The sequence below is a fragment of the Bemisia tabaci genome, chromosome 6 (assembly GCF_918797505.1).
Source record: "Bemisia tabaci chromosome 6, PGI_BMITA_v3".
NCBI lineage: Eukaryota > Metazoa > Arthropoda > Insecta > Hemiptera > Aleyrodidae > Bemisia > Bemisia tabaci.
The window spans coordinates 43,071,492-43,094,068 of NC_092798.1; the positions used below are offsets into that span (position 1 = coordinate 43,071,492).

Sequence of the window (22,577 nt, forward strand, 5' to 3'; positions counted from 1 at the left end):
TTAAATGTGAGCGGCTACGGGTGAACATGCCACTTTAAGAGTTCGATCCCGAGGACATGGCGTATACAAGTATTTCGACTTCTAAGGTGCTCTGGTTGCAGATGATAAATGGTATGCTGTTGTGGTCAATGTTGATCGATTTAAGGACATTTTCTGAGATTTTTAAAGTTTTGGGGCCCTCTGAGCATATATTTTATCACAAATTCTACAAGTTTCGCCCCATTCCTCAGATACGCTCAAAAAAGTCATTGAGTCTAATAAACACTTCGAGGACATGTTGAACACTGACGCAAACCTCCGTCTGAATAAGTTTTCAAATTAATTATTTTTCGTTAAATATGACACTTACGCAAGGGGGTTTGGTTGTTTACGGCTTGAAAATTGTTAAAAAAAATTATTCATAAATTATTTGTGACCAGAGGTGAAAAAATCATGATTGATAGAACGGACCCCTGAGAGATGCATTCATACAGATTAAGATACCTTAGTGAGTGACAAGATTTGTTGTTTAACTTAAATAAATTAGCATTAGAGTTGACTTGTTGTGAGCAGCAGCTATAGCAAAATCAAAGAGTTTCCTCATTCTTACACCCCAAAAATTACCCGAAATGTACGAACGAGGTCTAGAATTTACTCTTTACATTATAATAGTTAAAGGTTTCCTGCGAAAAAGAGGTAATTTGACACGGAAAAGTCATGTCAACTTCGTTTGATTAGAGCCTCAGAATTCTATGAGGATGTTCCTCTTGAAAAGCACATTATTTCAGTCCGGGCATTGTTAATACACAGCTTCGAAAACAACCAGATTGCCGTAAATTTAAAGGTCTTGTCAGAGAAATACGGTCAAAGTTGTGATGTGTAAAACCTTACACAAGAATTTCGAAGATTTTCCCCGGTAATTTGGTGGAATTAGGAGGAAACTGAAGGGATAAACTCATAAAATTCCACTGCACTGCTCATCAAAGATGTTCCGGTGCTGCGCAGTGAGTACAGGAGTGTGTAGAGTACGGTGTCAGGAGAGTCTTAAATCATACTCGCTTTTTTAAACTTTCCGCGACGAATTCCTGGCTGGTTTGCCAGTCGGGCAGAAAATTCTCAGCTTTAGGAAAAGTTTTTACTCAACCTTTGCATTATTTGTAGCTAATTTGCAGAATTTTCCATTAGAGAAGTTTTCATGTTTTAAACTTGGTCCTCTTAAATACAGTATGCAAATTATTTTTTCACTTTTCCTCATATTTATTGTCGCAAGCTCTGCCTAGATAGGTAGGTTTACTCCTTAGAGACATTATGAAGAACACTGTGTGACAGGAAATGAACGCTGATTCATTTTACAGAATGCGGCCCTACGCTACAACTTAGATAAAAAATCTGAAATACTCATTACAGAAAATAGCCGCGCACAACCAAAAATTGTCGAAGTTCAAAAACGTATTAATGAACTTGATTTTTTCCACATACTTACTTGCGGCAAAGATCGAAAATAAACTAAATATTTTATCACAAATTTGGAAAAAAACCGCGTATGTGCCAAAGATCTTTCCCATACTTTTGGGAGGAAGATAAAGGTGAAAGAAATACATCTGAACCAACATATCAGATGAGAGAAACCAACCCACATATTCGAAAAAATTGAGTTAAGAATGTTTTTGAGTTTCACTAGCAGTGCTCCTGCCAAAAACTGAAGGTCGAAAAACAGAAATTAGTTTGTGAAAAGAGGGGTTAAAGTTTATTTTCTACATTGAGCCTTATGCAGGAAGAAAACTTCAAACCTCTTTTTTTTAGTTTCGACTTAATGTGGGTTGGTTCCTTTCTGATAGACTCGGTCCATCTAACGCTGGTTGCGATTGTAAATGTCCCTGAGACATATTCCTCACAACGCAACTTTGACGTCAGAGGTTACTCTAAAAATTGAACTTTAACGCAACTTGACAGTATCTTTTTAGTCGAAGAAAAATTGGAACAACAATAATTTCAAGGCGCGTTGCATCTGGGAGGTTAGACTAGATTATGTTAACGTAGAACAGCGAATAAGAATTTAAGGGCTCATAAAAAACCTCATATCTCGAAAACTTCTCTGATTATTCTCCTCTGTGTGAGGAAGGTTTGGTGAAAATTTCAAGCAATAGTGTTGGTTTATTTCATAAAATAGAATAGGAGCAGAGATATTGAAACACCTCAAACCAGATTCGCGTTTCTGCAAGTTCACCGTCGATTAAAAGTTGCCCAGAGGTGAGCTGTCAATGTTGCGCGGGTAATACACATGCTTTTGAAGTGTCTGGGCATGCGAGGGGAAAATTACTGGAGTGAAATGAAAACAATTAATCGTTTTCATAGTTTCTCTTTAATACATCAGTGCTTCAGGATAGTTCCTTTTATTTTATACAGTATGTACAACAAGACTGGAGCGAACATTTTTTACAAACTTACAAAAGAGTCGGAGCAAAGTTACCGGTGCTTGAGCTGTCAATACTTCCGTGCAAAGCAGTCATATTGACCGGAGGAAACCGGGAAAACTGGCGATGCGCTAAAACGCGTATGTGCGAAAGGTTAGAACTGGAGTTACGTGGTTTTAAAATATAGGGACCGCCCTCGCGTCGATATTTTACCGATTCTTTCCTCCGGCAACACTGTGAAACGTCTCAACTTGTGGATAGAAACTTGAGGGCTAATTTTCAGCTGAGTCATTTTGATCGTGAAAAATGGAACTTGGGAAACTTGGCGATCCATTATTTCAGAGACGGAGGGAACCTTGTGAATTGATTTTTGATTGTTTTAATGTTGATGCCGCGGGAATTGAGGTCGTTTATTTTATGATTCTGCAGGATGTAAAGCTGCGAATTCGAAAGTGTGAAAAGAACTATCGCGTTTAGCGTGAATAACGGCTTCCATCTCGGCCCCCGAACGACGGAGATGGAAAACTGCAAGACCACCTTTGTGAACGCTTATCAGAAGAGAGTTGTTTTTCGAAAAATCTAATATCTTTTATGTTAGCCTGTTAAAGTTTGTTGAAATTACTTTGTATATCTAAAAAATTAATGATGTTTATTTGTGGGTTGAGAATTTTTAATTAAATTATAAGTAGTTAGTTATTTTTGGTGCAAAGATCAACCCTCACACGAAACTTGCGAGGGTTCTCGCGATTTTCATACACGCAGGAGAAAAAAGTTATTGGGAACTTAACATTTCAGTGTTCGAAATGGGATGGTGAGCATACATCTGAAAATTGTTGGAAATCATATGTATAATTTATTACACATACTACATTTATTTTGATACTTGCATGTCGAAATTATCTTAAAAAAATTAAGAATTTGATAATATATATTACTTTAAAAATTCAGGTTCACATATAAATTCGTCAGAGGTATTTTTTTTAGGTCCAAGGTCGTGGTTTTCTTCTGTGTTGCTGTTCCGGGTTCAATTAAATGGATTTAGAAAGGTAGATTTTACATTTGGGACTCAGTAAATTTCAAAATCGAGTTGTTAAATATGTTAAGTGTTTTAGGGTATTCTGAATAAATTTTCAAAAGTTACAAACTTTTTCATGAAATTTTCTTCGTGACAAGTGGGGTAAGTATCCATAAGCGCCTTTTATGGTCCTGAAAATGATTGAAAATAGTAAAAGCGCGAAAAAAGAGGTTGTGCGTGGCAAATAGTAATTTTTCACATCATTATTTTAAGACTGCGGCTCAGTTTTTTCAAATTGTGTTGAAGTAATCATGATATAGTAGGTATTAGATGTCCAAAATTGGGTCTTTACATTGCCTCTGCAAAACTAACTAAAATTAGCTAATATTCCGACGATTTTGCTGTAATTTCACTATGAGCGCTGGTTTTTTCTTTAGCGTATGATATTCTGTATTAATATATCTTAGAATATAACATATTCAAAAGGTGAAAAAACAGCAAACTTTGCGCTTTTCGAGCAATTTTTGAAACTTTCAAAAAAGACAGAAGAAGACCCAAACCACAGACCACCACAGACTACCACTATCATGCGATACAACTTCAAAACCTTGTATTGATGTTAAAAAATAATATTTACCACGACATACATATTTCAAGTACTTTGGATATTAGGGCAAAAAAGGACACCTGTCCTTTCATTTTACAAGATTTCATGAAATTTTGCATCGCTGTTAAGGAAGGGAGCTCGGAGGGATTCAATACTTTTATCCTACTTCTCCCGAAATTTTCAAACCAGGAATCGCACCTCGATCAGATTTTTTTCAATCTTGCGGGTGCTCCATTACAGGATGCAGGAGCTTCATTTTAACTGCATCCGTGTTGACACGATACAGCATTTCTGAGTGTTAATGACGTCATTGGCGGGGTATTCGAGGACGTCACGATGGAGCCAGCGCCGATCGCGGAATAGCGAGGCGAAATAAGGAGACAAAAGCCGGAGTCTCCGGTTTTTCCTGTTTCAGAACTTTCTTCGGGCGACTCCGGTTTTTTTTTTTTTTTTTTTTTTTTTTTTTTTTTTGTGATAACGAGTCTCACCTCCCTCGACAAAAGCGTTAGTTCGGATAATAATTGCGAAATCCCGACCTCGCCGCCCCGGCAAAAATGAACGCCCAGCGCGCACCAGTAACTTCGCTAACAATTTATTTTTAAACAAGTACAAAACGTTGACTGTACAGTACGGAAAAGGGGAGGGGGGAAAAGTATTCTTCAGACCCGCCGAAAGAGTTTTTCTGTTTACACGTTTATAAAGGAACGGAAAATCATAATATCATTGTCGTCCCGCTGCGATCTCTGGAAGAATGCCTGCGAAAGAATGGATGACGAACTTGGCGATGGAGTCGATCACCATACCTGAATGCAATGGATCATCATTGGATATGGTCTAGATGAATGTCTTGTTTTCACAATTTCCCATCTTGGAATGGACGGAAATCCGATTCAATTGCGGAAAGTTTGTGAGTCATGCACATCATTCATTCTTTTTCCATTTTTCTTGCATTATACATTGAAAAAATGGACTCTAAGCGGGAAAAATGCCTGCGATCTCTGGAAGAATGCCTGAGAAAGAATGGATGACAAACTTCACTCTGGAGTCGAGCAATACCTGAATGCAATGGATCGTCATTGGATATGGTCTAAATGAATGTCTTGCCTTAAAAATTTCCAATCTCAGAATGTATGAAAATTCGATTTAATTGCGGAACGTTTTTGAGTCATGAACATCATTCATTTGTTCTCCATTTTTCTTCCAATATACATTGAAATAATGGGCTCCAAATGGGGAAAAAACTTCGAAGTTTAAGAGGGTTCATTTTGCCCCATTGAAGGACCAGAAAAAGCCGCATTTTTGGCAAAGGGGCTTTTTTGAGAATTGAAAAATATACGCCAAAAAAATTTTCTCTGACAGAAAAATATCTTCTGAACCAAGTTTTTTTTCGTATCCTGGATTTTTCGTTTCGCATTTTTCGAAAATGAGTACATTTTGCAACAAGCGATTCAGATTCAAGTATTTTTTCATGGAATTAATTTGTCAATATTTTGCACAAAAAATGACAAGTGCTCAAAAATTTCTGACTGTGTAGTAGAAGTATATCTCTTTGAACGAAAATTTCAAAACAAAGCAAATAAAGCTGCTTTTTTGATCCGACGTTCGATAACAAAGACCGAGATCCGAGATCGAGCCCTGCTCTATTGCAATAGCATGATGAAAAAAATAATTTTAACGATCAAATATTATTTTAAAATTTTAAGAAATTTATAAACTTATTTGATGAGTCTCGGAGAGAATATTCCTTTTCTCGGATTCGTCACCGGTTTCTGATGACTGAGTGAACTTAGCTGTATTCCTATTTAATCACGATTTTGAGAAGAACGTTGTCATTATCTTTACTCACTTTTTGAACAAACCCTAGTCAAAAAATAGGAGGGAGAGAGAGAGAAATATTTGACTAACAATAATTTTTGGGTGATGAAAATTAAGTTGTGGAGATCTTGCATTTGACGGACAAAAAAACTCTTTTTCACAGGTCATCTGAGGATGGACTTTGTAACATACTTACAGGTATTTACAAAACAGGTAATAACAAATAGGGGTGGAATGTCTTAGCTTCATCTGTTAACAAGTTTATTGGTCATAATCACTGCTATACTGTACAAAAGACATTGGAGAGAAAGGTTCGTGCTGCCGGCACTCCTATTTCCGTGCTGCATTGCGGCTGGATGCTCATCTGAAACAAAAAAATAATAGCTCATCAGTTACAGTTCTTATAGAAAGTATTCTGCACTTTGTTTTAAAAGGTGTGTTTTATTCAACACGCAAAAGAAAGACAAAATCTACTGATGTCCAAGGAAAAATACTGAGTGTTTCAGAAAAAAGAAGCTGCTCAAATTCAGAGTTATAGGGGAGGGGGGACAGGGGACACCCCCCCTAGCGCCCCGACAGGAGAATACCCGAGTGAAGATAGTTTTGGAGAATATTACATAAAGTCGCTCCTACGACGCACTCTGGCGTTCTGCGACACCCAAACGCCACACATGCCTATATTCCCGGAGGGTGTCGGACAACTGACACCGCAACATCTCTTCGTCAACGCCCTGCCGCCATCCCTTTACGGGACGTTCCCGTTTTGAAGGATACCCCCTTAAAATAAGTGAATATTTGTTTCAGCGGTTTCTGAATCTCAAGATCCTCGAGGTATTCAAAGATGCTGCTTTTTTCTGCATGAAACAACTTGTTGAGCACATATTCAGGCAACAATTCAGTTGTTGGAGAGTGTTTTCCGACGACATAGCACACGGCAATATCAATATTATGCATGTGGAATTTCACGCAAACTGCTCCAATTTTTCTTGTTTACACCTTGCAGTTGCATTTGAACGTCAAGTGGGTACCCATATCACTTTAAATTGAACTCGGGGAATGTGCGAGTTTCCTTACCCTGAACAACTGCGAAACAAAGGCTTTTCTTGCGCGTAGGTCTTAGGTTCATGAACATTATGACCCAAATCATCTCATTTTTAAACAGACCGCGTTCAGCAGAAAGTGAAAAGCCACATCAGCTATTGCAAAAAACTGGGCAATTTAATTATTTACAAAAGAACGCTTGTGCGGATTCCTTTGAAAATTTTAAGGAATTTGCTTTGTATTTTGCAGGAAATTCACTGAAAGTTGCATAAAAATCCGCACAACCGTTTTTGTGCAAACAATTAAAATGCCTATTTAAATTTGGCAATAGGTGATGTGGCTTGGTTCCTTTCTGCTTAGCACGGTCCAAGTGTCTTAATCGTTTCGAACTTAGCACTCTGTCCTAGGGAGCTCCAGGATCCTGTGCTAGGCGTCCGAGATGGCATGGTCAAACTATCTCTGACAGTTTTCATGAAAACTGTTGCAAATTCACGCCAAACAAGTTTCAAAATCATTGATTTTAAATTTCCCTGTCGTGTCACAACCTCGATACAGAGCTTGCAAGATGAAAATGTTATGACTCACACGATCACCGATCCCATTCAACTTGATTTACAGAAAAAAAGGAAAAAAAATATTCGGGCGTCAACACGACTCTAAAAATATGATCCTCCTAAATTATTTCACAGACTTATCAACCTTGATTTTGAACCCTGCGAATGACGACATTGATGCAAAAATTTCTGAAGAGCCAAATTTTTGGGACCATGAGAACGCAGAGAATGCAGAGTGTGCAACACTGAATAGACGCAGAGAAAGTTCAACCGACAAACATTTTCGCACGATAACAATTGAGAATGTCACTTCCGTACTATATTTTTCAAAAACAGCTCCGGAAGTCAAATTTGGCAACGCTGCAGCGAAATTGCAGGGCTCATCCAAGCTCCATGTTCGTTAAGGTCAGCGCGACTGTATTATGGCAACACGAAAATTTCTTGAGCGTAGATACATTCTGCTGGTTGTTATGATCAAGAAAAATAGAGCGCCTGCAATCTCGTTTGTATGCAACACGGACATCCCTTGAGTACGAATAGTCGTATCATAGCGCCTTCAATTTTTCTCGCCTCTAATGACTGAAAAAATTACATTCCTGGTTTGGCCGTGAAATGTGAGTGATGCCACTAAAGCTGTCATGGTGAGGAAGAACGTAATATGAGCATTCAGCCGTTGCCAATTTTCCCTCACGGAAAAAATCTAATTGCTGTTTTAACAATTAAATTGCTAAAAAAAAGTGACTGCAATGTTTCAACGTAGATTTTACAAAAAGAAAATGCTACTTTAACCCCCATTGCAAGCTACTTCAACCAAGGGGATGGTTAAAGAAGCATTTTTTTGTTATAAAATCTACATTAAAACATTGCAGTCACTTTTTTTTAGCAATTTAATTGTTACATCAGCAATTTGATTTTTTCCGTACTCGACAAATTACGAATTTTCAGAGAAAATAACAATTTGCCTCCTAATTTTTCAAAGAATGATTTTTGTTATTTGTTCTAAAATATCCAGAAATTTCATGTACACAATTCCGTAGCTTTCCTTAAAAATTCCATAAATAAATATTCAATCGGAGAAAATTAGAACTTGTACCGAATATTTTAAGTCGGGCAAAGATAAATTAAAATTCTGGAGAAAATATTCTTTAATTTCTATTTGGGGGATGTCATATTGTTGGTACTCTAAAACGTGGGAATTTGAGATAAAGGTTCTTGTACTTTCATTAGCAATATTGGTCGGGATATTTCATCGGTATCCCTATGGAAAGCAACTGTTTACGGAATGGCGGCAGCAACTGTTTACAGCCGAGATTTCCAGCTTTTACTTGAAACGGTGGGGGAGCTTGAGGGAATTCAAAACGGAGTTGAACAATTTGGGAGGCGAGTCAACAGTGTCTCTCATTTAACTCGGCCACCTAGACTGCCGTGCTAGGGAAGAACGCCGTATGAGCCTTCAGATGTTGCCATATTTCCATCCATAAAAGGCAAATTTAGTTAGAAAATGGTGAATATTTTTCCTTAAATTTTTCAGACAATTTTGTTCGCAATTTAATCTAAACACTTAAAAATTTCCAGGGAAAATATGCATTTTCCTTAAGATACATCCTTTATCCAGAGAAATTCGGCGATTCTCGATTGTTCATACGGCGTTCTCCCTTAGCACGACAGTAGAGACCTCGGGTAAATACGCTCGATTTTTAAGTTTGTTAACTCCTCCGTCGCATTTCGATAAGACAAGTCGGGAATAATTCTAATCGTTCAACTCCAGGTCCTCTTTCAAAGCTGCTTTCACTATTCAAATTCCAGAACGAGTTCATTTCATGTCACTAGTGCGGTGCTTACCAATTGTAACGGTTTCTCTATTGGCAAAAAAAAAAAGAAAATAAATGAATTCAGCCGATCGAAACTTCCATTCAAACTCTGAGGAGGGACTCCATCATTGAAATCTCAAAATTCGATTGTCAACCAGCTTGACAAAATTGCTCTGCTAAAAATTTTGATTTGCTCTTGATTCAAATCTGATTTTTCCTTGAATCCAGAGCCCAGCCTCTTAATTTAAGCGGATTTCCTTTTTGTTCAAGCAAAAATCTCGTCGAATTTTTTACGAGTCTGAATTTTGGATCCAAGAGACTTTTTTTCCAGTGTACCTGAACGGCCTCTACCACCACAAAAAGATTCAGGCTGTTAACTATAAGCATCCAAAGTTGATGGATGAACAATGCGTCGACTTGCGTAGGATTTCCTTTTTATTCAAGAAAATATCCGATTGAATCAAAGAGAATTTTTTCTTGTCGAATTTTTTAAGAGTCTGAATTTTGGATCCAAGAGACTTTTTTTCCAGTGTACTTGAACGGCCCCTACCACCACAAAAAGATTCAGGTTATTAACTGCGAGCATCCAAAGTTGATGGACGAGCAATGTGTCGACTTGCGCAGGATTTCCTTTTTATTCAAGAAAATATCCGATTGAATCAAAGAATATTTTTTCTTGTCGAATTTTTTAAGAGTCTGAATTTTGGATCCAAGAGACTTTTTTTCCAGTGTACTTGAACGGCCCCTACCACCACAAAAAGATTCAGGTTATTAACTACGAGCATCCAAAGTTGATGGACGAGCAATGTGTCGACTTGCGCAGGACACAACGGATTCCCAGCACGACGAGACAACCTCGTCGAGAGGGGACCCAGTAGTTTTTGCCTATTTCAAAAGATTTATCGATGCCGATTTATATTTGAGACCATCGCCGGGAGGGAGGGAGAGGGGGGCTCGTTCGGCGTTTGGGGCGGGATTTTTTCGCTGGGCGCTCGTTTGCTCCGCTCGTCTTGACTTCGTCGAGGGGACCTCGCCCGGGGTATTAACAGTTTCACAGTCCATTTTTTTCGCCATTTTCCTCAGCTTTGGCCCTTCGATTCAGCCGTTGCCAAGTTGGAAAAACAACAATTTTACACTGTTAAGTGGATTGCATTTTGCAAAAAGGAGCGATTAGCATTGCAATGATGCTAAGTTTGTCAACTTCATCTTTTGCAATACAATTGCGGAAATCGTGAAAAACTGTGAAATTTAGATGGTAATTTTTGTCTTAAATTTACAGTTTTTAGCGAGTAAAATAGAAACTATTAATGGATAATCAGGTTTTTCCTCCAGGAAAAAAGAAGTTGCACAATCTTAGCAACATTGCAATGCTAGTGGTTCCTTTTTGCAAAATGCAATCCAAGTGTACCACACATAGATTTCCTCGTTGCCCGAACTGATAACCCTTGATTTAAAACCACTTCAACCATAATAGGTATAAATCTATGATTAACTCCATGAACTTCTGAACATTTCCCAAATTAAACACCCAAACGGTTAACTGTAAAATTTAACTGATTTAACCGCCCAGGAACAGAATCAACTTTTACCAAGAATGCAGGCACAGTTCAAGAATGAAGAACATCTACAGATGCAACTAGGAGCCATTTTGCATCCCAAGGAAGCAAAATGGACTCGGACAATTTAATTTTTTACAAGAATGTACCTGATATTTTGTAGTTAGCATTTGTTTTTATTTTAGCTAAAGATCAAAATAAAAATTCGAGAAAGTGTCAGTTATAAAGCCCAAGATTCTTCTGGTAAAAATGCAATTTGCGAGAGAAAATTTGGTAACGTTGAAATTTAGTTACGTTCTTTCGTGAGAGAAACGACAATTTGTGTCTCAGAATCGACTGAAGGCATTAAACAGGCGTAAAATCTCTGGTGGAGCAATCTTTGTTGAGTTTGGTAAAAAAACTGAAGTGTGAGATTTCGCCTTCAATTTTCGAAGTAGGCCAGAAATCATTCTCTGTGCAGTAATAGAGCCAGAAGCAGTACGAGATTCCGCAGTCGGCGCATACAGCGAACCGGAAAAATTATCTGAAACGGGCTCTAGATCTAAGTGATCTATGTTTTGTGCGAAATGTCTACAAATTTATCCCACAACAAATTATTTTAAAGACCGCCAGGCAATTTTTATGCTTGCTCTTTTTCTGACGGAATCTTCACGTTTAATAATACATGAGATGCGCTGCGGGAAAAGGAATTTTAGTCCAAGGAGGTAATTATTTCAGCAGGGCAATTTTTATAAGGCTGATTAGAAATTGAATTTTGGGATTTTGGTGGGCAGCTCTCTCTCTAGTATCCTAGAGTAAGTTGCGATCAGATGGATTTATTTATTTATTTATTTATTTTTGCCGCTGGAGGACTCAAAGTTTCATTGCTATCCGGCAATTTTGTTTCTTTTGCATAGACATTTAGAATGAAACATTAATAAGCCAAGTTTCAATCATAGGTTTGAAGAATTATCTTTAATTTTCTATGCCTGATGTGACAGGCATTAAATTTAAAATTTATAAAAGAATATTTAAAACTGTTCTTCATAAATAGATGTGTGAGGCAAGTTAAGGTTTCAAAATAGTGCTGGCAGCTTTAGCCGAAGTTAAGAAGCTTGCTTCACCTAAAATTGATTTTTGTACACACCTTTAAATACGGAGGAAAAACATTCTTGCAAAGTATCGGGAATTGGTTCTGACATACCGTCGCTTCAAATTAGGTTACGTACAATTCTCTGCGAATGCGAGTAGGATTGGAGCTTGAGCTGACAAACAGGAGGTCAAGAAGTCAATCGCCGAGGTCGATTGTCGAATAGTTACCAAATGACCTAGATATTGACAAATCCCTATCTAAACAATGATATTTATCGAGTAAAGTCATTCGATAATGATTAAACGATCGACATCGCTGCGTTGCTGTTCCGCTGTTGAGGAAAGGGCCTGAAGATAACTGCCCGGCCTGGAGGCCCGTTTGCGCGACCAAACCGTAATATGAACATTAACGGCATGAAACGATGTAATAAAGAAAATTGAACAATCCGAGCTTTTCAGCAGAGCAAGAGAGAGAGAGATGAGGATGGTAAATATTAACTCTAGAGGAACCCCAAATATCTCAAAAACGGGAAAGCTCTGATTTTATTATGAAAACTTTGACCCCAACTAATGGTCCTCGATCAATCTGCCACCACTTATTCATGACGCTCGCAGAAAATTCGGAGGGGTATTTAAGAATGGGAATCGTATACTACTTTCAGTGATATTGATGTAATTTGAGATTTCGTTCCTTTTGCAGAAAAGCCTCTTGAGTGCGTGAATTTTGAATTATAAGATTCTTTATGGCATTATCGTGGAGTTAATGCCACTATTTATATATTATTCTTATGTACATCCAGGGCCGGATTTACCTACTTGCCGTCCATGGGCCGCTAGTATTTTGCCGCTCCCTTCTCATTCGTTTTGAAACATCAATGAAAACCATCAAATGAACGTGCCAGCGGGCGAGGGGTGCATAAGACGCGTTTACTGGTGTTGAACACATTTTTTGGGAAAGCCCTGTCAACACTACTAGCAAAAGTTCACGGAACTTTGCGCGAAAGTTAAGTTTCGTAAACCTATCTCTGTGTGGACAAGGCCTACCGTTCATAAGAAATGAACGAAACAATTATGAAAGAACAAACATAAATGTGGATTAAAGATTTTAACTTCCGCTGCCACGCCTCGCAGACCGCACTGTGTTTGACGCAATGCGTGAGGTATTCACGCAGTCTTGTAGGCGCTATCCGTTTCACGCTGTCCGCAATGACCGCACCGTGTTTGATGCAATGCGTGAAGTATTCTTGCAGTCTTGTAGGCGCCAATATGTGTTACATGCCGATCGCCGCGCCGAGGGCTTCTCCTTTTCATCTAAAGTCCTCGTCATCATTTCTCTCTAGGTAAGTCGCGCCGTTCCAGGCCAAATTGCGTGTTTGGTTTCTCTCTTAACTCGACTAATTAAAGGTGCTGCCTCTTGTATCACTGAAAGACGACAAAAGTAGAAATTACTATACTCTCAGAAAATTAGAGATTTTGTCGCCTTTTCTCGTTTGTAATTTTTTTTAAATCCGATTTTTTTATATACCTACATTTAAAAAAATGTCAAAATTTGCCGCCCCCTATAGATTTGCTGCCATGGGCTGCGGCCCGCGGCCCATGTGGCCACCCCCTTAATCCGGAGCTGTGTACATCCATGGATAAAAGTTAGAATTTAGCGAGATATAAGTAAAATGTTAGTGGATTGTTTAGAGGAAATATAGAACATACTTGCGACATTTCGTCAAATCGTATGAATGAGAGTTCTTTGCACTTTGTTGAAATGCTTAGCAAAAATATTAGTTTAAAATCTTGTAAAAAAATTATGATTCGAACCTCTCATCTTCAGGTCGAACTATCAGTTATTTTTACGGGTCGCATACTCCATCTCCTGAGATCCAATAAGAGTTTTTAGAGCTTCGTTTTAGCAAAAATAAATTCTACGAAACTTCATGAAATTCCGTTTCGCAAAATGTTACCATTTTGCGACTCTGGTTCGGACGATCCCACGCAAGACCAGCTCGAAACCCCATTTTATAACCTCCTCCGCATCGATTGAAAATAATCGAGGCCTATTGAAAACGCCGATTTGTTGGATGCCGCGCGAATCCATCGAAAAATTGGAATAGAGAGCCGTTGTACGCGCTAACGTTCCATCATTTTCGCCGCTCGGAGTATCAGGTTCGATGAATGATCAAAATAACGCTGTAGACACAGTCATTATGTTGAGAGGAACCATCGTCGCCGCGCTAGACAGTAAAAGGGAATAGACTCTCGATTTTGGTACATTAAAGGAAGGCTTGTGAGAGTGTTTCCACATCCGACAACACACCCAAAATGGGGAGGGGAGGGGGGGTCGCACATGAGGCTCTTGCGAATGGAGTTCGTACACGATTTCGACACAAAGAGAGACGCTTCAGCACGGAAAGAGAGAATCGTTTCCCTCAAAATGCTCATACTTGATAGATTTTCGGTCGAACTTACTTTTGTAGTGGTACTTTCAATGTTACTTTCGTGGAAACAAATAGTTCACCCCGGTAACAATACGTCAATCCCAAGTGTTTCATTGTAACCGGGACCGAAGTAATTGTAACCAACGAAGGGATGGCATTGTAATGACGATTAGAAAAGTTGGTATGACCTCGAATCTACGATAACATTGGAGGATTTTTTTCTCCTTGAACAATAAAAAGGAAAATTATTAAATATTATATTTAAATGACCTTTTTTTTTTTATTTTTCGATGTAAAATTTACGCTGAAGGCCTAGATCCACTTGGCCATTAATCGCCGCAAGTGGAAGACGAAAGCCAATGGAGAGCCTTGATCTCGATATATCGACGTCAATGGATCGAAATAAAGGCTCTCCATTGGTTTCCGCCTTTCACTCGTGGCGATTAATTGCCGTTTGTACCTAGGCCTTTACAGGTCTTTCAAAGAGAATACTATTATTTTCCATAATTTTTTTCAAATTATAGGGGCTAAAGAACTTCAATGGACCTTGTGAAACATGTTAAACACACTGGATAAAAACACATTGGATCTAGAGTCCAGACTCTTGAAAACATTGACAAAAACAAATACTCTTGATTCAATCAGATTTAAGATTAAATCAAAAGGAAATCCGCTCAAAATAAGAGGCTTGGTTCTTGATTTAAGCATAAAACTGATTGAATCAAGATTATTTTTTCTTGTCGATGTTTTTAAGAGTCTGGACTATAGATCCAATGTGTATTTTTTTCCAGTGCACTTTTGGTACTCTTTCATAAATTATGAATTTTACACAAAAATACCTATTTGTGGTTCGTTGAACGAAAATGGTGACAGTTTTCTTGACAGTCGTCTTTTTACGTTTTTTTAAAAGGTTCTTCTGGAACAGTTTTGTTACTAATGTAGGGCCAGAATTCCGAAAATGGCGGTAAGCTTTAACCGTCGAGGATCGAAAATTCCCTTATGGACAGAAACGATCCTGTAACTTCTTGTTGACTTTTGATCACTATACTGTTTTCACCGAAAGAAGAGGGAAATTGATTCATCATTCTGGATCAATTACGCGCCACAGCAGTTACTTTAACAGTGCAAAGATGTAAAACTAACTGCTGCGGCGGGTAATTCACCATTTAAAAGTTCTCGCACACTTTTTTTACATCAAGAATGTTCAATCAACTTCATCCTTTATCCGGTGTTCTGTTGAACTTCAGGTGATGTTGTTTGCCTGACGAATTACTCAACGCGTCCCAACGGAGTCCTTTTCGATCCGTGCTGAATACTTGTGATAGTGGTGTGTGTAATGTTCAATTTTCATCTGAGCCTCTCCTTACGATGCAAAATACAGTCTGCGGAAGTAAAAACTAAAAAAAATCTTGAATGAATCAAAGATAGATTTTTGGGCAAAGATGGTGGCGCGAAGTGGCTTCTCGCCGACACGTAGCAAGTCAACAAACCACTGTACGCGGAGAGCGCCCCTTCCAAACGCGTTGCGAAGCGATAGATGATCCGCGTCATTAGTTCTTGGGAATATTGGAAAATTCTGCCTCTGAGGTCGCTGCTCCCGCGATGAACTTCGAAAATTCGGCGAGTAGCTGGATAAAGCTTTTGTCCTCACTTTAAACCTTCCGCGTTATTACACCCTCGAAATTTCATGAAGCATCGTGTGACTTTGAATGTTGAGGCCAAGTACTCCACGTTTATTCGGAGGAAAAGATGAAAAAATAATCTGCGAGACCAAAAAAAAAAAAAAAAAAAAAAAAATGAATTGAGTGGCCTCAAACTTTAAGCTGGTCCTTGCTGACGACGTACACAATAAGAAAAGTAACCAGCATTTTGTGTTTTTATGACTTTCGACACTTGTGACTTTCCTGACTTTCGACAATTGTGACTTTCGACCCTTGTAACTTTCGGCACCTGTAGTACTGTGACTTTCGACACCTGTGACTTTCGAAACTTGTGACTTTCGATACTTTTGGCATTCGACACTTGAGATTTTCGACACTTGTGACTTTCAACCCTTGTGACTTTCGACATCCGTGACTTTTGACACTTGTGACTTTCGACACTTGTGACAATTCTAAAAAACCATAAAAAAGAAGAGGCAAACCCCTGATTAGCTTTGAATAAGTTTCATCTTAGCTTATACACTCTTATACAGACAAATCCTACAGTCTATTTTCTTCTACGACCAGGCTCTCCATTACGTTCTTGGTCACAACGACACTTTAATCTTACTTTCGATCTGCGAATTCTTAAGTGGGAGCGTCGCATTGTCCGCGCTCACATCCGCGCACGCATCAGCGCGATTCAGCTTCGAAAATGTTAGTTGCTTCATTTCCGCTGAATGCGGTCCAATTAGAGCCGGAGCTCGCCGGACAAGTTATTTCGCGAAACTACGAGCTTGGCAGAAATTTTCGCGGCAATAAAGCAAACTAAATTGGTTACTCGTTAGCCGGGCACGTTGAGGCCGGACGCGGGGGAGGTAGCGGGGGTGAACGAGCGGCGGAGGTAGGGGGTGCAGGTGAGCCTTCCGACTGGCGACCGGGGCGTTTTGCTCCCCTTGTCTTGAGAGCAATTCCGGCTCATGAAAAAGTATTTTTGTTCGCGGCGAATGTTTGCGCGGAGGGGCTCTTTGGGGTTTTGGCACTGCAAATGGACTCCCAGACGAGGAGGGTGGAGTCGAGGGGGAAGGGGGGAAGAGGGGCGGCATGCGGCCGAGAGCGCATTAAAATATCACCCCTGACGCCCCCCCCCTTCCTCCGCCCTCTGGGCGACCCCGACCGGACCGGAATCCACAAAAAGGTATTCATAAAGACAAAATATGTATTAAGGGATGTGCTCGGGGTAAGCACGTGTGCCGCTCTACCTACCGGCAACGTTGTCCGGTTTAATCCTCGACAAATTTTTCCGCTCATTCTGCTCGGACTCGGGGTGAGGTAAAGTTACCTACGGATCGTACTCGATACATCGAACAGGTTAGATTGTATCGATATCTATTGGTTCAACATAAAGACGTAGCCTCAAAAGTCCGGGGATCGAGTTTTTTTTTTATTGATTTTTTATTCTGACGAGCACTATATTGCAGTAAGAAGTAAAATTGTTAAATCTTCCTCTTAATTATGGCTTTCCTAACTTGAGACCTCAAATTTTTGTTTGAGTAGCTGCTTCTTGAGTCGGGCTTTATTCTGCCGTGCTAAGGGAAAACGTCGTATGAACCTTCAAGTGTTGCCAAATTCCTTTTGATAAAACACAAATTTCCGGGTAAACTTATGAATATTTTCCTTCCAATTTTTCAGATAATTTTGTTCGCAATTTCACGTAAGGCTCCCGAAAATTTCAAGGTAAAATATTCATAACTTTTCCTAAAAATAAACATTTTACCGAAGGAAATTTGGCAATGCTCCAGTGTTCGTACGGCGTTCTTCCTTAGCACGGCAGTATTATCCATATGATTTCATGTGTTTTAGGGCTAACGTGGAAATTTAGAAATGCTCTTACGTCAGAGGAGCGACGAAAAGTAAACAAATCACACGCAAATTTGCCTACAGGCTACTGTAAGTATGTGTCTCATGCCACAATATAAGCTAGTTTTTTGACCGAACTCCGAAAAAATCAATTGCTGCGCCGTCATTATGCCGCATCCGTTGACCAAGGTCCCCTTTCCTCTGAAAGACCATGAATTTAGAATTCTATCTTTTACTTTCCACTGGACATCTGCTATATCAAGAAAAGTACTTCCTCTTTGCCAAACGCTGCTCATATGCACGTTAGCGCAACTTGTAAAATCATGCAATTTGGATTAACCTAGTTATTTGGACCGCGTTAAACAGAAAGGAACCAAGCACATCAGCTATTGCCAAATTTAACAGGGAGATTTCATTTTTTACGAGAGAACGTCTGCGCAGATTCCTTTGACAATTTTAAGGGATTTGCTTTGTATTATGGAGAAAATTCACTGAAATTTGCACAAAAATCCGCACAACCGTTTTCATGCACTGGAAAAAAAACACATTGGATCTAGAATTCAGACTCTCGAAAACATTGGCAAGAAAAAATACTCTTGATTCAATCGGATTTTTGCTTGAATCAAAACTAAAACCGCTTAAATTAAGAGGCTTGGTTCTTCATTTAAGCTAAATTCTGATTGAATTAAGAGTACTTTTTCTTGTCGATGTTTTTAGGAGTCTGGACTCTAGATCCAATGTGTTTTCTTTGCCAGTGTGTAAAAAATTAAATTGCCCGACTAAATTTGGCAATAGCTGATGTGGCTCGGTTCCTTTTTGTTTAACGCGGTCCATTTTTTTTCTCCCACTTTATGACCAGTGCCAACAGTTAAGACGCCTATTAAAATTAACGGAGGCGATCGAAAAAGCGAGCATTCGGCACCCATGTCAGGGGCGGGTGCGGAGGGGGCCCATGGGTGTGGAGTGGGGGTGGGGGTGGGGGGGGGGTGTGCACCCGTAATTTACGCACTCGAGCGGTGTTCCCGTGGCGCTCGTTGCTGGAAATAAAAAGGTGCTCGAGGAAGACATTTCAATATGGCGCGGTTCTCCGGTGGGCACCGAGTAAAAAAACACCAATCCGTCGCGGTATATTTATTTGAGTTACGCGGTTTTGGCTGGGGCGGGACTGACCGCGGATTTCCAGGCGCGTCAATTGAGCTGGCTAATGTATAATTCGGCCGTAAATCCACCAAGACTCATACCCAGTCGCACGCACATCACTCACCCCCCGCCGCCCCTCTCGTCTCCGCTTTGACCATCGGACACCCCTCGCCTCCCTGGCCGAGCGGTGCCGAATCGACAGCTCGTTGACTTTCGGAAGGATTGAGAATTGAGATGTTGCATGTGTGAGGAATTTGCGATTTGACTATTGTTTCTTACCCCAACCAATTGCGGTGAACGCACGGGTCGAAAGACGAGATGTTGGAGTTTTTTAGCCAACGTGCGTAAAAAATTCAGCTTAAAGCTGAAATCTCATTAGAGAGGGAAAAAAGAGAGGGGCATATCTCTTTGAGGGAAAATTGTGCTTGTGTGTGAGCTTTTTCACATTTCACGGCCAATGCAGGAATGTAATTTATTCACTCAATAGAGGCAAGAAAACTCGAAGGCGCTATGATACGACTATTCGTGCCCAAGGGATGTCCGTGTTGCATACACACGAAATTGAAGGCGTTCTAGTTTTCTTAATCACAATGCTCAGTGCATGGTACTACCATACTTTTATTCATATACCACTAGGTGAGACCATTGAAAACTTGAGGTCCACATCCTTATTGTACATGCAATGTTTTTCTTCAGCACGACATGAGAGTAGCTCAACGAAAATCATATTGTCTGGCTAGGCACGACAAGATTGTGTCTTTCGAAACCAATATGAACCTTGGGTATCGACAAAAAATCACACAATGCCCTTATAAAATCCATGATGTCTTGGATAACGTCAATTTCCATATTTTTTTGAGAGAAATTTCTCCATTAAAACTTTGCGTTGGGACAAACTCTTATTTTCCAGGAATTCTCGGCATCCACCCATCTAAACACGACTCTAAGACTAGAGCAACTGACAAATTTCTGTATTGACGTCATATCTGAAACACGTCTATTGATAGGTATCAGATGACCGCATTGTCGGCGGCTTGCCGGGTCGTCGAACTTTCGGAACTTTTGCCGAAACAGCTCATAGTTGCGGGCTGTGAGGTAAAATGTGCATATTTCATACTCACTCATGGGGGCAAAAACTAACATTTCAGACCATCTGACAACCATGAGACTCGGTTAACAGCCCGGAGCGCTGTTCTCATGGTCAGCATATGTTCAAGTTCGGTTCGTTGCCTCATAGTCAAAATTCGCGCAAACTTCGTTCCGTAACTAAACGGTTGAACAATACTTTTATCTGTTTAATCCAACTGAAAAGGATGAGTGCCCATCAGGGCTTTTTTGGTCTGAAAATGTATTGTGCTCAGAAAAAGTTTTCACGTGGGAAATTTTACTTTTAATTATTATTATTCTACGGCTTAGGCTAGGTTTCGAATTTGCATCGCATGCTGAAGGTACGATGGTGTCCAAAATTTGAACTCTATTGGTTTAAATTTTTCTGCGCTAAGTTGAATTCTAGATGCATTTGTTGCAATAATGAGCCTCCAGGCATTAGACAAGGTATGAATATTGGAGCACTACGCAGCATATTTTCTCTTCAAAATTGCAGGAAGAAAACAAATCACACGACGAGTAATCTGATAATAACCACCTCTACAAAATTTGAGTGTTTACAATTTGCACTGGTTAAATGGGAAAAATACCAATGACATCTTTTGTATAGTTTAACTTCCATTTGATTTGTGTTGAAAATACTTGTTGATACTTTGTTTAGGATTTGATTTCAAAATGCCCTATTTTGTGAATCGTTTGCAGCGTAAAATTTTGAAGAGATAACACGTATAACATTCTCATCTAGTTTAGACCTCTTCTAGTGGCCCATTACGATCACTGAATTGCGTGTCATAAGTCTTAGACAATTGGCGAATTTCATCGGATTCCAAAATACTCTTACCTTTGTCAGGAATTTTTATCATAAAAGTTCCTTATGCCGCAATCACACGCTGAATTTAGCAGCTGAATGTAGAAGTCAACAGTCATCACCCAACAGCTGAAATTTCGCAAATTCAAGTTATTTTCATCCAGATGTGTGTCAAATCTATTCGAAAAGCTCAGACAAATCCAAAATTCGTCCGATGGTTGCTGAGAATCGTTGCTGAAAATTCAGGCATTGGGCCGATGACTTCCACATTCAGGCCACTATCAGCTCCCACATTCAGTGTATGATTGCGGCATTACTTTTTAGTGTTTTTTTTTTTTTGCCTGGGGTCAGCTGCAGTGTTGCCAAAGGGGTTGTAAAATAACCTCGAGCTGAGGATCCTCCGACATGGAACAGAGTAGAGTCCCTTTATACCCAGAGTTACGACAACTCGATTATCAGCTGACTGGCAGCCGTCCTTGGCTGGCCATGGAAGCCGAAACGAGTGCACCCAAACGAACGATATTGAGGGATAAGGATCAGGAATCCTGCGATGTCTGTCACACAAAAACAACATCAACAAAGTGATCAATTAAAAAGAAAATGAGATTGGTTTGTGAATAATTTCTGAATCTATTTTCATTTTGGACCTATGGAAAGAACAATTTACTCTTGATAAACCACAATTAGGTAATATTTTCATTATTCTTGTTCACATTCGAGGTGCCGCCATCTTGGTGCACTCGTTTCGGCCTCCATGAGCGAGAACCAATCAGAATTGGATTTTTTTTTTAGGCCACTTTCAGCCCAATCCTGGCCCAACCAAAAGTGAGTTGTCGTAACTCTGGGTAGAAAGGGACTCTAGAACAGAGTACAGGTATTCCTGAGAGTGGATGAGAAAGAGGTGGCTTACCGTTGATGACGTGGACGTTGACGGAGGTGGCCTCGGCGGAAGTGGGTCGGCAGGTGTAGTTGCCGGTGTCAGAGCCGAGGGCGCGGGATATGTGGAGCTCGGAGGTGAAGCCGTCGGTCCACCGGGTGTCGATGGTGAGCCGTCGCTGGCCGTCGTCGTGGACGAGGCGCTCGCCGCGGTACCAGAAGATGGTGCCCAGGTTGTGCGGCCCCTGACTGATCACGCACGTCAGCGTCAGCTCCGAGCCCGACTTGATGTACACCTCCGACGGGCCCAGGATCTTCGCTTTCGATTCTGGAACACACACCCATCGCACTCCTGTTAATCTCATGGCATCCAAGCAACTTTAATATGGGTTTCATTTCGCAAAAAGGAACTAAGAGCATTCCGATGTCGCTGAGATTGTGCAATTTTTTTACCTTGTAAAAATAAAGTGATCATCGAAACAAGCTCCATCTACACTCCATGTATACTACAAATTTAATTCGGAAATTACCTTTATAAATTTAACTTTTTGCACAGTTCCGGTAATTTCATGCAAAAGATTTAAGTGGCATCATTGGAATGCTCCTGGTTCACTTTTGCAAAATGTAATCCATATAATGTTCGGTTTAAAGTACAGTGGTAAAAAATCAAGTGGGTAAAGTGCATCGCCCGGGGCCGAATTTTATCGGTCCTTTCACACAGAGATGCAACATCCATCGATGAGTCCAAACCGCACCACCGGCTAATCAGAAGCTCAAAATATATTTGAGTATGGTGAAGGGACCAATAAGGGCCTGCGTTCCATCAAAACGTCAAGGTCAGCGCTCTGCGCAAG

At 39.9% G+C, this 22,577-nt stretch overlaps 1 protein-coding gene across 1 annotated transcript in view; it reads right to left on the minus strand.

The window, feature by feature from the left end:
- Positions 1 to 2,322: 2,322 nt before the first annotated feature.
- Positions 2,323 to 22,577, minus strand: part of LOC109036532 (zwei Ig domain protein zig-8) — a 599,285-nt gene continuing 579,030 nt past the window's right edge. The window contains exons 4-5 of the mRNA XM_019050817.2: positions 21,758 to 22,051; positions 2,323 to 6,194 (exon numbers count right to left, since the gene is read on the minus strand). Coding sequence (XP_018906362.1) covers positions 6,076 to 6,194; positions 21,758 to 22,051 — 413 coding nt within the window. The 3' untranslated portion in view covers positions 2,323 to 6,075. The remainder of the gene's footprint in view (positions 6,195 to 21,757; positions 22,052 to 22,577) is intronic.